The sequence below is a fragment of the Eulemur rufifrons genome, chromosome 7, assembly GCF_041146395.1.
Source record: "Eulemur rufifrons isolate Redbay chromosome 7, OSU_ERuf_1, whole genome shotgun sequence".
Taxonomy (NCBI): Eukaryota; Metazoa; Chordata; class Mammalia; order Primates; family Lemuridae; genus Eulemur; species Eulemur rufifrons.
This window is the reverse complement of record NC_090989.1, coordinates 145,887,755-145,905,580: the sequence shown is the minus strand read 5'-3', so window position 1 is coordinate 145,905,580 and position 17,826 is coordinate 145,887,755. Positions and strand designations below refer to the sequence as shown.

General features: G+C 46.3%; 1 protein-coding gene across 2 annotated transcripts; it reads right to left on the bottom strand.

The window, feature by feature from the left end:
- Positions 1–913: 913 nt before the first annotated feature.
- SLC25A38 (solute carrier family 25 member 38) lies at positions 914–12,542 on the bottom strand. Of its 2 annotated transcripts, XM_069473473.1 has the most exons (7): positions 12,100–12,542; positions 6,750–6,871; positions 5,902–5,986; positions 4,973–5,152; positions 4,541–4,709; positions 2,780–2,946; positions 914–1,607 (listed from the first exon to the last, which is right to left on the bottom strand). In XM_069473473.1, the coding sequence occupies exons 1-7, from the start codon at positions 12,166–12,168 to the stop codon at positions 1,485–1,487; spliced, it is 915 nt and encodes a 304-aa protein (XP_069329574.1). In that variant the 5' UTR covers positions 12,169–12,542; the 3' UTR covers positions 914–1,484. The 2 variants fall into 2 exon arrangements, with proteins under 2 accessions (XP_069329574.1, XP_069329575.1); XM_069473474.1 differs by lacking the exon at positions 2,780–2,946.
- Between the last annotated feature and the right edge of the window lie 5,284 nt (positions 12,543–17,826).

Genomic DNA, 17,826 nt, shown 5'->3' with positions numbered 1-17,826 from the left:
GCTTGGATAAAGTTATGGCTCTTTCCTAAATTTCAAAGAAAAAACTTGAGTACCCAACTAGAACGGCTATAAAAAATAAAACAAGTGTCGACAAGGATGTGGAGAAATTGGAACTCTCATATCCTGTGGCTGGGAATGTAAAATGGTGCAGACATCTTGGAAAAGTTTGGCAGGTCCTCAAAGTGTTAAACACAGAGTTACCACATGATCCAGAAATTTCACTCCCAGGTATACTCAAGGGAAATAAAAACATCTGCCCACACAAACACTTGTACATCAATATTTATAGCAGTATTATACGTAATAGTCCCAAAGTAGAAACAACCATAATATTCATCAACTGATGAATGGATAAATAAAATATAGTATATACACACAACAGAATATTCAAACATAAAAAATAAGTATTGTACGTGCCACATCATGGATGAACTTCAAAAACATTATGCAAAGTAGAAGAAGTTAGACACAAAAGACTACATATTGTATGATTCCACTTATATGAAGTATCCAGAAAAGGGAAATTTACAAAGACAGAAAGTAGATCTGTGGTGAGCTGGCCTGGGAGCGAGGATTAATTATATGAGAGATTTTACTGGAGGATGAAAATGTTCTCAAACTGGTTTATTTATGGTGATGGCTGCACCATTCAGTAAAGTTACTAAAAATCACTGTATACTTGAAATAGGTGAGTTGTTATAATATGCAAAAAGGCTGTTTAAAAAAAATTAGGTTTTAGGGACCCATATAGGTCTAGAGCCAGCCACCCTAGAACTATTTTGTTATTTTAAAATAGAACAGTAACACTATTTAGGTTTTCCCAACAACTTTCAACAATAAAGTACTTCACTTTATTTGAACTTTAGATGGAAAAAAAATGTCAGAACAACTTAGGGGTTAAACAGTACAGGGACCAAAATCAAAAAATTTTATTTGAACATTTAGAAGCTAGGAAGCCACTGTCCCCATTCTCCAGAGCCTCTGAGAAGTTGACTAGGAACCCATTAAATAAGGACAACTTTTCTTCCTCATCCTAACACCACCTCAGAGTCTTCAGCCCAGTGACAATGACTCCTCCCTCAGATCCAGTCTTCCCCAGCTGTAGCTTCTCAGGCTTTGTGATTCTTTGCCCAAGAACGTCCCCAAGGAGGCACCATGGTGTACAGTGGGGAGGCTGAATCAGAGCTGCCTGACAGAGCTCTCCCCAGAAATGCCTTTGCAAGTGGCCTCGAGGGTATGCAAAGCTTTCTCCTAACTCCCCAGTGTGCTGTGTGTATTGATGACTCCTCTTCTGGGAGATTCTGAAGGCTTGAATCAGGTTCATCTATTCTCTCCCTGAATGGGGTTACCGAAGGCAAAGGCAATGCCGTTTCTACCTGGTTTCCAAACAGGACTACATCTTACTCCAGGATAGTGAGGAGCAGCAGCCGTTGGCAGAAACCAAGCAGGGCAATAGATTCCACCCTTATCCAGTGCTCTCTTGGTCAGGACTTCAGGCCCATCTTGGCCATCATCTCTTCATACACTGTCCATGCCATTGCTGCCATCAGAGTTCTGCGGAGGGCCCGGGGGACACCACCTTGGAAGAAGCCACGAAGTCCATAGTCCTATGATGAAAATAAATGTCAAAACTTCAGAAGCAAAGTAATGATGCAATTAATTATCCACTTGGCACCAGAGTGAAGGTCTGTTACGCCATGTTTGAGCCTTAGTTTCTAAACTTTATGCCAAAACTATAAATAATGGGTCCAAGGAGATAATCAAGTTCATTAAAATAAATTTTTTTGTGTGTAGTTGCTAGGCTTTACCTTTTTAGGCCTGCCATCTAGGGGAATTTCTTAGCTGAAAAATCTTTATGCAGGGCTGCTCTGTACAGTTGTACAATTGTACACTGCACAGAAGCACTGAGCCCCAGTAGTAGATGACCTGCAGACAGAGGTCTGCTTGCCAAGGCCTGGATCTTGGATCCAGGCTGAAGGAAAAGCTGCCTTCTTTCCCTTTGTCTATCGAGAATATCTTCTTGTAATTCACTGTATGCTCTTGGTGGCCCTAGCTTTATAAGAATTAAAGACCAAAAACCTCTCTCCTCCTCCCTCATAATCTTGACTGATTTGTAATTCACATATACTAAAGAATATATTATTTTGAAACTTTATGATTTTAGGTATAGAAAAAGAACCTAAATAGTGTAAGCAATATTGGATTCACAAATTCATATTTACCTCTAACAAGAATACCTGCTTTGTGTTTCAAAAGGACCAATCCAGTGGTTTATAAATAGTACTTTAGTGTGTGCTTTTTATCTTTAATAATATCATCTCTGTCCATTTGTATTAGCACAAACTACTAGCACAAAACAACATGTTTGTGTTTTTTCCCCCTGAACACAGTATTTTGTCCTAGGTCCTTTATTAGAGTACTAGGTCCTACACAGTAGGTCTGGGGTAGAGTTCAGCAATCTGCACGTTTAATAAATATCACAGGTAGTCCAAATATAAGTGCTTCCGTATCCTCAAAAAACAGGGCTTTTTTTTTTTTTTTTTTTTTTGGCAACACATTAGAATCACTGGAGAGCATTAAAAAAAAATGCTGGGCTTTACCCCCCCCCCACCCCCCCGCCAAGAAATTCTGATATAATTGGCCTAGATTTTGAGCTGGGAATGGAGAGTTTTAAAAGCTCTGCAGGTGATTCTAATGTGCATGAAGGATGAGAACTACCGCTCTAGAGAGAGAGAGAAATCCTAAAGCACAAGAACCAATACTTATTCTACAGTCTTACTTTGAAAATGAGTGTCACTGCTTGGCCAATCCACTGAAACTTCACTGGGGAGAGCTGCATATGAGTTTTGATAACATCTGCAGGTTGAGTTGCCAGTGAAGCCAGAATACCAGCAAATATCCCACAGCTGAAATTTACAACGGGAATAAGGGTTGTATCCAACTGGTCTGAAATTAAAAAAAGGCAACATGCAGTTATAAATGTAAATGGAATGATGGAGTTAGAAAAGCACCTTTTTACAACCACCTCCATAATAATTGACTCAGGCATGAATCATTAACCTATGCAAAAACATATGGGTCAAAGAAACACGATGTTTATACACATTCAAAATTATCTTCCTACAAAGATACACTTAGTTGAGCTTTCGGGGGATGCATTTGGCAGACAGTACCTTATATAAGTGATACAATGTTACTAACACTCACAGTGGGTGCCAGGGGTGGGGAACCTGCAGCCTCAAGGCCACGTGTGGCCCTGCAGATCCCCAAGTGTGGCCCCTCGACCAAATCCAAACTCCACAGAACAAATCCCTTTATTAAGGGGAGTGTCCCCTGAAAACTCAACTAAGTGTATCTTTGTGGGAAGATAATTTTGAATTTTATTAAAGGATTTGTTCTGTAGAAATTGGATTTGGTCAAAAGGCCGCACTCAAGGATCCAGAAGGGCACATGTGGCCCCAAAGCCACAGGTTTGCCTCCTGATATAAGGCAGTGAGGACACAACACCACGTATGTGGTCCTCTTGCTAAAAATGTAGAACTGAATCTAATGAAGAAACATCAGATAAACTCATAATGAGGTATAACTGGCTTATATTCTTAAAAATAGAAAACAAAAAATTGCTACACGTTATTGGGACAATTAGAGAAATCAGAATATAGACTATAGATTACAGAACTGTATCTATGTTAAAGTTCCTGAATTTGACAATAAGGCTAAGAGTTACACCTCCTGGTGCCTGGGGAAAAGCAATAAATCTCCTCAAGCACTCACTCCAACTTTCCTAATCGACTTGGTAGCAATTCCTTGCTCAAATTATCCATAGCCACCTTACTAAATGCAGGTTCATTCTATGGGATGTGTTTCTAGCAACACCTTGCTCTGTTTGGGTGGATGTTTACCACCCATTGGTTTTGCCTGTGTCTAGCCCAACACAGGCTTACTGGTGGGGAGGGGTGGAGTGGGCCTGGGGTTTGGCACCTTCATCTCTACCCAAATGGAGGGCTCAAAACCACATTAACTGGGACTACAGCAAGAGAGGTAAAAATAATATTTTTCTTCAAACTCCTAACCCATCAGTGTTTCCCAAACTTGTCTGACAAGAATCACATCAAGTGCTTCCTCAAAAATACAGACTCCTAGATTGTACCCCAAACTTTGTCATCTAGGAGGCCTTGGATGAGATCCAGCAATCTTAAGATCAACTTTGGGAAGTACTGTTGCAAGACGTCCGCAAAACATGCTTTACTTCCCTCCCACCCGCCCTGCCCCCACCGCCAAACTATAGCAGTATAAGCACTCTTTGCCTTAATAGGATGTCAACTCCAAAGGGCAGGGACCAAGTCTGTCACATCCACCTTTGCATCTCAGCACCCAGCCCAGGTCCTGACACAATCCTGGGATGGCTCAGTTCCTAAAACTCTGCTAAGCGTCTGGAGCTGCTAAGAAAAACGAATATTCTCATATCCCAGAGAAAACAGTGAGGATCTGGAATCTCAGGGACATCTCTCTCTCCCACCACACCTTCCTTTATCCGTACCGTGGGGCACTATGTTTTTGGTCTGGTTGTAAAACATCAGGTAGATTCCTGAAAAAGGCGCATCACGAAGGAGAGTTGCTGTCAAGCCGCTGAAGAGGCCCCGGTGCCCCTCGCTGCGGTAGATGCTCCTCAGGGCGGTGTAGATACTATCATAGCCATACTTCCCACTCTGCAAAGGGAGCACAGAACCAGTGACTGGCACGGAGACCTTCTATTTGAGCACTGAACCAAGCAGACTGCAGGTGATGTGGCATTACCAGAGCACTGTGGGCTCTAGTTCACATATGGCGTGGCTTGCTTACAGAAATGGCTTCTCTGACCACACTGGACTCCATGTTAGATTATAAATTGGAAGTTGACATCAGCAGTCACTACCCAAGAGCCCAGTGGCTCTGTGTAACCATGCTGAGGCCCTAAAGCAGTCACACTTACCTCGTAACGTGTCTTGATCACAGTGATGGGCGACATGCAGACTCCTGCAACAGAGCGAGAGCCTACCCCCAGCATGACCGACTCCAGCGCAGTGGGGGGATGGCCTCGCAAGAAATACTGCTTCAAAGAGTAGAGAGTGCCAAAGTAGATTCCAACACCAGGGACACATCGCACAATGGACTGCAGAAAAAAGTCAGCGGGGGGAAAAAAGAAATCAAAAAGATCCAACAGTGTAAGATACTGTGTTAGCTGGGTTTTCCCAAAAGACCCCAAGGTGACTTGCATGCAAGTAAATTATTTAAGGTGTGGAGGGAACACCTATAGGAAAGTGAGGGAAGCGAGATGGGAATGCATCAATAATGGAACGCAGTCAATGAAGGGCATTTATTGATTGCCTAAAAACCAGTTACTGTCGTGGGCAACTTACTCCCTTTGGGGAACTCTGGGAATCAGTGTAGAACACACCTCACAGTTACCCCTCCACCTGAAGGAGCAGGTTTTAAACAACTCTCATCTTTCAGTGGTTGGGGACTGCTGTGGGTTTGGGATGGGCATTAATTTCTTGGTGCTTCCAGCAAAGTGAGTCCCTAAGACCAGAAAATGCCTTTGGGCAAAGGAATTCAAGTGTGGCAGTCTCAGCCCACTTTCACTGAAGTGGGAAGGGCAAGGATATCCTGACGGGTGGGGGTGCCAGCTGCACCCACTGTAGAGACTGTGCTGCCCTCAGAAATCTTATCTAAGGCATACAGATGCACCATTCCCTAAGCCCTCAGACAGAAGTTAGTGACAGCGTGAGAGATGGGCAGGAAGACCACGTGGGTCCTCCCAGCCTTCTCTCTCAGATCCTTAAGAGCTGTTGAGGTGGAAGACAAATGGCTGGTTATCAAAGGAGTAAGTGCAAGAGAACCCAGACCCCAAAGGCAGCTTACAGGGGACATCCCTTTCCAAAGGCCCAGAAGACTCTCTGTGCGAACCACCTTCAAGAGTATAGCCAACATCCCAACTCGTCTAGACCTGAAGGCAGACAAAAAGGAGACAGGGAAGAAAAAAATCACTTAGATCACTTCCTCATCAAAGAATTCCCCACCCAAAGACGTTTTTTTTCTTTCTCTAGGTAGAGTACAGTGGCGTCATCATAGCTCACTGCCATCTCAAACTCCTGGGCTCAAGAGATCTTCCTGCCTCAGCCTCCCCAGTAGCTGGGACTACAGGTGCACACCACGATGCCCAGCTAATTTTTCTATTTTTAGTAGAGACGAGTCTCACTCTTGCTCAGGCTGGAATTCTTGAGCTCAAGCGATCCTCCTGCCTCGGCCTCCCAGAGTGCTAGGATTACAGGCGTGAGCCACCATGCCCGGCCTCAAAGACTTCTATGCATAGACTCTTTTTTAGAACACTTAAGAATCTCTACAACATATCTTGGAACTGCTCTGACTTCCTGTGTGTTCATGGTTTGGTACACACGTTTATTTGTCCATTAACACTGTAAGCAATGGAATAACGTCCCATTTTATATACTTCCCACAGTGCCTAGATCAATATGGGGAGGGCGGAGCACAAAACAGACAATCGATACTGGTGTTATTTCCAGAAAACCACCCACTACTCATACCAGGCAATACGGTTATAACATCACAAGCTAGCACAATAAAATGCAAATGCCACCAAGATAGATCCAGGGAGCTGCTTAGGAAAGGACCCCCTTTAATAAACAAGAAACAAATAGGAGAAGTTGCTGAAAGCAGTTCCTGAAGGAAATGTAGGCAGCAAGCCCTACCCATGGTCTGAGGGCTGGAGAGTCTGCAGGCGTGTTTTAAGGAGATCCAGAGGTTGGAAAAGGAGGGCAGAGCAGGTCCCACTGATGGAGCCACACAGGAAAGCCTTGATCGCAGGATGTAACTGCAGGACGAAAGAAGATTGTGTCAGCAGCTCTGCCTGAGCAAGCCTCACCTTTCTCCACAGCTGGACCAGTGAATTCCGTTGTAAGTATCTCTCAGAAACTTACCTGGTCATGACTCATGTTATCTTCATACCTCAGAGAAGGAAAAAATGTAGCCAGAATGAACAATACCGGAATCTGGAATGTTGCTGAGGACGTTGTACACCGCAAGAGGTGTCTCTCTGGTCTCAGTACCGCTAATAATTGTGCTCCCACTGGGCAACACGTCTATTTCCATACCGCTAACCACACTTCCCCATTAGTCCTGGCTCCAAAAGTTACTGGTCATCTCCTTATTGTTGCAAAAGCAAGATCAATTGAATGTAGTGTTTTAACTATTGGTTTCCAGGCTCCCTTGGCTGCAGGACCTGTAGGTATTTACTGGAGCAAGCCAAAGCAAATGAAACATTAAGTTCAGCCACAATAAGTGCCACTTCCTGTATAATCTATACATTTCCTTTGTTTAAAACCTTCCCGAACTTCTCTTACACCTAAGACCTAAGCAAATCAGATGGCTCTAAAGACCGGTGTCCTTCTTGGTTCGCTGCCTGTCCTCCAACCCACACATTGTCACATGTGCTGCCTAATCTACAGGCACCACCCAGCAGGGTAGAACTCCTTCAAAGACTAAATGCACCTCCCCCAAGCACATTCCAGGAAGCTTAGCTCCCAGCACTGGTGTTGCCACTACAGGACAAGGTCCTCCTTCCTGGCCCCCAGAACCCAGCAGAATCACAAATGACTGTGAAAAGGCACTTTAAAAAAATCCCACCAGGAAGAAATGCCATCTTCTCCAAACTTTGGCAAATTCCAGCCAAAAAGACCTTCTCTTCCCTTATTAAGTGGCATTTGCACTATTATTTTTTAGTAAATGACATACTATAGCCCTAAAACATTAAGATGAATATAAAGTTTTCCATTATACACATCACATAACTACTTATCCAGAACTGAAATGTCTGTAACCTGTGGTATGTGCTTCACAGAGAAGAGAGATCATTCCAAGTTTCAAGCAAGGAGCAAGTTATAACTGTAATTCCTTACAAGATTGTTGGGAGCAGACTAAGTTCAGATATTAAACACTGGAGCTTACAACTACATTCCAATAGCTTCTAAAGTATCATAGGGTGGTTTGATAAGACAACAGGTAAAACCAAAGTGTGCATATTTTGACAGGTCTGTTTTGGCATCAACTCCCTCTCCCCCAGAGGTACCCCAATTTCTGCTAACCAATATTCTCATGAGTCCTGTGTTTCTTGGCCTCTTCCTAGACTTTGTGGCAACAGTGAGCCCTGCCTCTCCACACACGGCCTATCTCTCATTGGCAACTCCTCTTCTGCGGTAAACATGCTCCAGAGCTTCTGCTTTTCCAGGCCGATGCTACACCGTCTCTATTCACTCTGGGTCAGTCACTCCTTGGGCTCCCCAGTCTGCCCTCAGCTAATCTCCATTAATGAGGGCTCACCAAGGACCTGCGCAGCCCAAGACCCCTTTCCCAAGACCCCTTTCCTGTCCCTCTCCTTATCTTACTTGGCCTCCCTGGTGCATTCCTTGTGGCGAGCTCCTCTTGGTCTCTGGTGTCTCTCTCTTCTCTCCTCTTCTGACTGCCCTTCAAGTCCCCTTTCCTCCGCCTGCCCCTCGGATAGGGCTGCTCCTCTTATCTCCCCTCAGGGCAGCCTCACCCACCAGTCTCACGAGTGCTGGTAACAACGCCCACATCTCTCTGCAGTCCTGCCTCTCCCCGGACTCCAACACTCCAACATCCCAAGGCCTCTGTCTCCCCTGGAGCGGCCCACACGTATCTAAACTCAACACATCCAAAGTGGAAACTTGGTCAACAGTTCCCCACACACCTGCCTCTTCTCCAGTCCACACTGGGATATTCCAAGTCCCCAGGCTAGAAATCTGGGAGATATGTAGAATTCACCATGCCTGCTGCTTCATGACCAAGTCCCACCAATAGAGCCCTCAGTCTTCCCAGTCTGCCCCTCCCCAGCCATCCTCACCACCGTGGTGTCCAGCCTCAACTGTGCCAACTTAACCTGCCACTCTGCTCCCAGAGCAGCACTGGCCGAGGCATCTACACACACCACCTCAAAATCTCACACCACGACCAGCCTGAGCAAGAGCGAGACCCCGTCTCTACTAAAAATAGAAAGCAATTAGCTGGACAACTAAAACTATATATAGAAAAAATTAGCCGGGCATGGTGGTGCATGCCTGTAGTCCCAGCTACTCGGGAGGCTGAGGCAGTAGGATTGCTTGAGCCCAGGAGTTTGAGGTTGCTGTGAGCTAGGCTGATGCCACGGCACTCTAGCCTGGGCAACAGAGCGAGACTGTCCAAAAAAAAAAAACACACACACACAAAAAAAACCTCACACCACCCTTTAAGCTAGGTATTTTAAACTCATTTTACAGATTAAACTGAAGCTCAGAAGTTACAAATGTGTCCTGTCACAAGGGTTGAAGCCATTGGCCAGGGCTGAAAGTTCATGTTCATTTCACCATATCCCCCAGTCTAAAGTTAAATCCAGGACACTTCTCAGGCCACACAGGAACATTCTACCATTGACCACTGCTCACTCCTTGAAATGCTCTCTTCCTTTGGCTTCAGAGATCAGTACTGTCCTGGTTTTCCTCCCACTTCTCTGGCCTCTCTTCCTTTAAATGGAAATGCTCCCCTCAACCATGGCCCCACAGCTTCCATTTCCATCCTTCTATCCACACTCGCAGCCTCTCTCTGGAGCTTCAGACCACATAGCCACTTACTCAGATGTCCCTCAGCCACCTCAGATGGCATTTCTAAACCTGAACTCAGCTCTGTCCCTTGCCTCCAACCTGCTCCTCCTTTAGGGTGCCCTATCCCAGTGAATGCTTGCCATTATCTATCTATCCAGGCAACCAAGCCAGAAATCTGGGCACCATCCTCAATGAGCCCACACTTGCTCATTCCACCTCCTAAACAGCTCTGAAATCAATCCTGGCTCAGAGCCCTGCCATCTCTTGCCTTGGTGACTGCTACCACCTCTTCACCTCATCTCTGTGACCCCTCTAAGCCACTCTCTACCCTGCAGCCAGAGCCATCTTATAAAACTGCAAATCTGACCACACTGCTTCCAGGTGCAAAACTTTTCAATGAGAGACAATGTTTAGTACAGTTTGAACGTTTTGTACAATTTTTACCAATGTAAAAAGGAAAACAAAAGATAGAATGAAAATACAAGTAGTGATAAATGTGAACTACAAAGTATCACATAAATTTGTCATTAATATTCATTGAATTAATTAAAAAAGAAAAAACAAAATCAATACCTTTTAGTTGTTCCATACTCCCCTCAGGATAAAGTTCAAACTGCTGGCTTGCAAGACCTTTCATAAATCATGCAGCTCCTCCTTGCCTTTCTGGCCTATGCTCTCACCCTCCCACTAACACGCCCTTGGCCATATGGAGGACTGCCTTTCTCTCACCTCTGAAAACTCTCATGTGTTGTGTCTCTGCCCTAAGCTCCTCTAATGCTCCCTATGTCCCCCACATCCAGGCTCAGTGCCCCTCCCCCTTACGACTGAGGGTCTAGGTCTAGACTCTAGGACAAGCACTGTCACAAATCCTGCCTGTCTTATTCATAGTGGTAACTCAAGAACTGACCTGGGAGCCTGGTGCACAGTATGTGTTCAACAGTGATAAATCTTCTGAGCAGTTCTCCTAGGTGCTGCTTCCCCACTGCTCCCACAGGTATTGTGTGGAATTTGTTTTAAGGCTGCTGTCCTTCACCCACCCCTATCCCTGACTGCAGGACGTATCTTCTTAATGTCCTTGTTTTCACAGCACAACGATTGGACATTACTGGCTCAATAAATATTTCTTGAATAAACAAATAGAGCCCATAATTTTGTAACTTTGTAATTTTCCAGGTCCATTAGCACAGAGCAGATGCTATTTTATATATACTAGAAATATAGATTAATCTTTAGTAGGCAAAAACAAAATCAAAAAACCAAAAAACAACAGGTAATATTGAATGGGCTTAAGATTTTCGTCAACAGTGGATGGCATGCATCCTTTGAGAGTTTTTTAAAAAAATAGCTCAAAGGTAAATGAGATTAATAATCCGGTTTTGTTTTGTTTTGTTTTTAAGGGAGAGAGGGGAGGGCAAAACCAAGCAATACATACAACACAAAAGGAATGCGTAGCACTAAAAAGTTAGCAAACTGCTTCCAAAAGCAATTCCTACTGCCCTTAAAAAAAAAATTCCTAAATCCAATTCAGATCTGGAGGCGAGAGCTGGAGGGCTCAGAAAGAGGAAAAGGTAAGCAGGTTTTCAAAGATGTCAATTTAGAGCCGCTGCCTTTCCCTTTAAGGATATTTAAAAAAGAAAAACTAGTCCTTATACCGCCCCCACCCACCTACCCCGGGGAGCAAGGCATACCTCAGAGAGACAGCTGCAGCTGGAGCGGCCCAGGACGCTCCCCGCCCGAGGCCAGGCCGCACCCCTACCTGCACCCACCAAGAGCAAAGACTGCGCCAGACCAACCTCCGGGATAGCTGCCAACTCAGCCCCGCCTCCGCCAATGGCGATCCGGCGGCCCGACCACAACCACCAATCCGGACGCCGGAGGGGCGTGGCGTCGTCCGAGTTCCTCCCCCAGGCCGCGGCCGGCCGGAAGCCGGGGACTAAGAAGGAGCCTGCCGGCCGGCCTCCCGACACCGCCGCGGGGCGCTCAGCAGTTTGGGGCCAGCTCAGGCACCGACGATCCTCAGACTCCGCGCTATTACCGGACCTTGCGATAGCCGAAAGATCTGCCAGGTGTCCTCCCACCTGTCACTCCAGGCAACCTACGCCACGCAACGTCCGGCAGCCACGCACCTAGCAGAGGCAGCGCACACTCCCCTGGCACGCCCCCCTGTTACCGCTCCAGCACGCGCAATTCCGCAGCTCTCTACCCAGACACCAATCCAGTTTGCCTGTCCCAAGGATCTGAGTGCAGCCCCTCTCTTTACCTCCTGCCTCCCCGTCCCTTTTCTAATCCCCTTAAACTCTATCTCTCCCGCCAAGTCCCCAACCCTGCCCGCATCCGGGGCGCGTTAAAGGTCCCCCGAGGGTTCCTGACCCTTAGCAACCTCCCAAATTTCCCTTCCCGAGCCGGCGGTCCCAGAACCCCTGCTTTCCCTTCCCCGCAGTTTACTCACCATAAGCGTTTCCACTGTGTCTCCGACATCTTGGGGTTGCAGCAGCGCGGGCCGTGACTTCTGAATCATCGGAGAAGAGGCTCGCGAGTGCTCTGGGCCCAGGGTGCAGTCGATGCGCGCTCAGGCCCGGCCCTGGCGACTTTGAAAGAAGGCCAGGGGATAGCTGCAGCCTGGCGCCGCGTTGTAGGCCGGGGGCTCGCTGACGCCTGCGCTCGTAAGCACCCAGCCGCCGGGGGACAGACCTGCGCGTCTCGGGGCTGTGCGTCCACGGCCCGCGCGTGGCTGCGGGCGCCGAACGGCCCTGCCTCAGGAACTACTCGCCGTTCTTCACCAGCCCCGCGGATTCCACAGCTCTGCACTCCTGCCCATCCTGCCCCGCCGCGGGCTTTAACACCAGAGGAGATTGGGTTCTGTGCGCCTGCGGGTGCAGGAAGCCGAGGGACCAGGTGGAAGCGGGGGTTCGCTTCCGGGGTGGGACGCTCGGCAGGCGCCTGGTGAGCGCTCCTAGCGCTACCTGGTGAAAACGCCCGGAATTGCAGGGTCCGCGGTTCCCTGCGCCCCGGGCTTACTGGGGCGCCTGAGAATCTTTTCTTGTGGGTGGAAGGTCTGGGCGTATATACAGTTGACACCTGCTCTGCCCCATGCGGCAGCCACTAGCCGCCTGCGGTTGCTGAGGACTTGGAATGTGGCCAGTGTGGCAGAAGAAGTTTCAAACTTATTTAACTTTAATTAATCTATATGCAAAACTGAAGCAGTGTGGAATGTTTTCATGTTAAACACTTTTTTGAGACAGGGTCTCCCTCTGTCACCCAGGCTGGAGTGCACTGGCGCGATCATAGCTCACTGCAGCCTGGAACTCATGGGCTCAAGCTATCCTCCTGCCTCAGCCTCCCCAAGTAGCTAGGACCACAGGCGGGGCGCCACCACACCTGGCATGACTATATTGTTTTGACGGGACCACGTTTCCCTTTAAACCTGAAAATTTAGCGTAGGAATTGATATGTACTTTATGTATAACGACACAGCTGATATCTAAGACTTCCAAGGTAAACTATCTTAATAATTTTTATATGTTGACCTGATATTTTGGGTATATTTGGGTTAGATGAAATACATTATTAAAATTAATTTCACCTGTTTCTTTTTACTTTTGTAATGTGACTACTAGGACATTTAAAATTTCACATGTGGCCCACATAATATTTCTATTGGACAGCGCTGGACGATGGTTAAAATTCTAGTTTATGGCTCATCTGGACTCTGTCAATAGTTTTTTTGGGTCCCCAACTTCTCATTGTGCATGCCTGGCTGGTCCACGGAAAAGTATTACCGCTACGATCCTGACAATCCTGTTGCAAACACAGGTACACACACTTTCAACGGCCCTGGGAATCTGCAGAATAAAGTTCAAACTTTTCATAGCCTCGGTGGAAAAGAACCCAAACTCTGTAAACTAATTTAAAGAGGTTTATTCAGAACAGGCCGGGTGAGGTGGCTCATGCCTGTAATCCTCGCACTCTGGGAGGCCGAGGTGGGAGGATCAATTGAGTTCAGGAGTTTGAGACCAGAATATGTGTGACCATGGGCCAGAGAGCCACGCCCAAGAAGCCTTGAGCAAGTGGTCTCGCCATGGTTGGGTTACAGTTTGGTTTTATACATTTCCGGGAGACAGGACTTATCATAAAGTCATAAACTAATACATGGAAGGTGTACACTGGTTTGGCCCAAAAGGTAGGATATCTCCAGCGGGGAATTACAGGTCATAGGTAGATTGAAAGATTCTTAGGTTTGTAATTGGTTAAAGAAAAGAAGCTTTGTCTAAAGGCTTGGAAAGGTTTAAGTTAAGATGAGGAAGTCTGTTAACCAGAGATAAGCCACCCACACTTATGGGGTCTGTTAAGTAAATTGATGCTCAGCAGGTGTGGTTTAAGCTTTGTCTTGCATAGCTTTAGGCCTGTTAATGAGTTACAAAGGATATCTCCAAGAAGGGAGGGGGGCATGATGAGGGGCATCTGACCTCCCTTCTCATGGCCAGCAACTCAGCTTTCTGGTATTACTGGGGTCCCCTTGGCCAAGAGGGGGTCCATTCAGTTGGCTGGGGGGCTTAAGATTTTATTTTAGTTCACTATAGCAACCTTGACTACTTCACCATCCATTCTTCACGCAGAAACTCTAGGTCAGAAAAGGACACTGATGATTTAGGGAGCAAGGTGATTTTTTTTTAAGGCTTCATTCGTGTGCTGCTGAGATACCAGAAATTGGCCCCTTTATTTCCTGAGGGGATTAAGAAAAGAATAAACAGTTTTAAAAATACAAACCGCCTAGCGATTAAATACTTTGCTACCTCTTGTTATAACCTACAAGGCTCATTTTCTTTGTGCAATGTTGATGACTACGCTGAAACTTCTTGTAAAAGGAAGGCCTAATTCCCCCCATCCCCATAAGGCAAGAATTTCTACTTTTGATAAATCATGGGTTGGCGTATTTCAGAAGCTGCTCTTGGCCACCCTGGGAGTGAGAGCAGAGGTGGGACCTAGAGTGACAGTCTCCTGTCCACTGCCTAACCCTCACAGGTGTACTTGCTTGGCTCTGGGCTCAGAAGAAATGGGCTGGCTTTTAAGGGTGGCAGCTACAGGGTTTGCCTCATCCGTATCTGTTCCTGCCACGCTCATGCACAACCCTGGAGCCCACAGTCCCTTCTCTTCCCGCTTCTCCCCAACCCCATGTTTGTGGGGATGCAGAGATATAATGATCCTGTGAAAGGAGCATGACTTGTCAGCAAGTGAGTGGGGGGTTTGGAGCAGTACTTAATGGCAGGGTTGGAAGAGTGAATTAAAACAGAAAGGAAAAATTGATTGTGAAACCAACACTCAGAAAAAAAGGAAAAAATATCTGGTGAAAATATTGTGTGATTTTAATACAAAATGATGTCATTAATATCAGGCAAGTCTTCTCTGATTTATCTGTAGTCAGGGAAGGGTGATTTGGCTGCTATGACCTAACTCCACCCAATTACATGTTGAGTCCCTCAAGGACCCAAAGTGGCCCTTGGGTTCTGGGTGGGATGATGGGATTACAGGATGCTTTCCCACCCCATGAATTGTAGACACACTCTATCCAGGAAGACATACACATATATCAATTTGGATACATGACCTCCTCTTAAAACTTTATTCACAGAAAGCTTTGACATCCGGAGGAGTTTCCACCAGGCAAGAAGGACAGGTAAAAGTACACATGGGGAGCTGGACGTGAAAGGGAGGGAGAGAATCTGCTCCAATAGGGGCTTTGGTTTCCTGTCTCTTGGCTGCGAGAGCAGGAGATGAGCCTTGCAGTGCCTTGTGTCTGTGTCACTTCATTTGGAAGAAGATGGCTAGAATGGTGAAGAGCACACAGGTGACCCATCCCCCACTCCCCATGCTTCCAGGAAAACCAGCTCAATGAGATCTTTCTGCCTTCTTGGAGCCAGTGCTACTTCTGGAAATACCAAAATTCTGTCTTCTACTGATGCCAAAGCAATGAGCCCAACCTTTGCCTTTTGGAAACCAGTAGAAGGTAAGAGGGTAGACACCATGCACACTCTGCTGCCCCACCCCCCTCCCCCAGCCTCCCACCCACCTTCATAAGGCTCTCTATGCCCAGTGGCTTCTCAGAGAGGTCTCATGGGTGTCTTGTGATGGTCTCCATCCTATAACTAATGGAGGCTCCTCTCCATGTGAACATTCACTTCTACTGCAAACACACACAGTCTGAAAGAGAGGCTTTAAGAGTCTCCAAGGGCACTGTCTTTATCCTAAGGATGGCCACAAACAGCAGAAAAAAAGAGAATTCTAATGGCTTTACCGGAAGCTTCAGCAAAGAGAGTGGTCCTGTCGCTGCTCTGGGCTTCACAAGAAAGAAACACCTTTCTTCCTTCTGTGCCAGTGACCCTTGCCTCTAGCCTCACCACTGAGCCGAGGGTGACCGGGCTACGAGAGAGCAATGAGTTAGAGCGGCTTACGGGCTGGTCTCCCAGGGAGGGGTGAATGACTCAGTGGAGTGGCCTGTGCCCCTGCCAGAGGGGGCTCCTCAGATTCCACTCCAAGGGCCAAGTTGTCAGGAGCAATGGAAGAAAGATGAGCCATAAAGCAAGCCCAGGCAGTGTGGCATTTTATGTTTTGTCATCACATGGAAGCCACGAATCACTCCATCAACATTTTGACAAATCAGTTCCCATCTTCTGGAAAAACCAAGCACCTCTTGTTTTCCTGCTGTCTTTCCAATGAGGAAACATATAAAACATTTTGGCTAAAAGTTTATAAACATAAGCACATATTTTCTGGTCACAGTTCCCCCAGGTTCTGACTGGTCTGAATTGCCCACAGGGGTGAACAGAACCCACTTGCTTCATATCAAGTAGCTCTATCCACACATGAAAGGTTTTCTTTATCTTCTTCAGAATGGCTCTATTTATTCATAAGCAATGGTCAGTTTTATATGTCAGCTTGGCTAGGCTATAGGACCCAGCTTTTCAATTAAACACTAATTTAGGTGTTGCTGTGAAGGTATTTTGTAGATGTGGTTAACATCTGTAATAAGCTGACTTGAAGTAAAGGAGATTATCTTTGATAATCTGGGTGTGCCTCATCCAAACAGTTGAAAGGTCTTAAAAACAAAAATGAGGATAACCCAAAGAAGAAGAAATTTTGACTCATGACTACGACATCAGCTCCTGCCCAAGAGTTCCCAGCTCAACAGCCTGCCCTATTATATATATATATATCCCTGACACATACACCTTGTTCCCCTCCTATGAGGGTAGAGGCTATATCCTGCTCTTTCCTGTGTGTCCTCAAGAGACAACTGAGGCACAGTAGCCTTGTACATATAGCAAGTGGACTTTGGAATCAGGCAGCAATTCCTGCATTTGATCCTGGCTTTGTCACCTGCTAGCTGTGTATTCCCCTCAGCTTTCTTATCTGTCAACTTGGAGATGATATTACCTACCCCCAGGATTACTGTAAAGATCAAATGAAATAATGTGTATGGAGTGTTCTCATAAAAGGGCTAATAACATGTAAGGGATTATCATTATTGTAGGTAATGATCTTTGTGTAATTATTTGTGATCTGACTTAAGTATTTACAGGCACCTTGGTCAGCTTTCTTTAAACCTGAAGTGACCAACAATAGCTCATCATCATCTTATGTAGAATATTTTTATGTTTGAACACATAAACCATCTTCAAGCTTGTTATCTTGTCCTTGGATGAGAAAGGAACATCTAAAAAAGGTTGGATTGGTCCATGTGAAGATCAGAAGTAGAAACTCCTCTTTGCAATTAGGATGGCTGCATGAACCCACATTTTCCGTCATAACACGTGGAATAACCCCATACCAGCTTATTCCTAACTGGGACCCAGGCAAGGAAAGAGACCTCTTGAAGATGATGGTCATTGTCCCTGTGAAGACTGCATTGGCACTGTTATACGCTGTCATGAAAAGCGTGGAGTCTATCATGGTCCCCAGTGCACCTCCGTGGAGAATCCTGCGGGGCCAGATGAGGGAAGAAAGAGAAAATAAAGTCACTCTGCTCCACACAGCCAGGTACTGGGGCGGTGAAATACTGACGAGTTCCCTGCAAACCAGGACCAGAGTCTGGCATCACTCGGGGTGGGGCAGAGGAGAGAGAGCAAAACAAAAGCAAGGCTGTCTACTGCAACTTCTACCTGCTCAGGAGGGCGTGGTA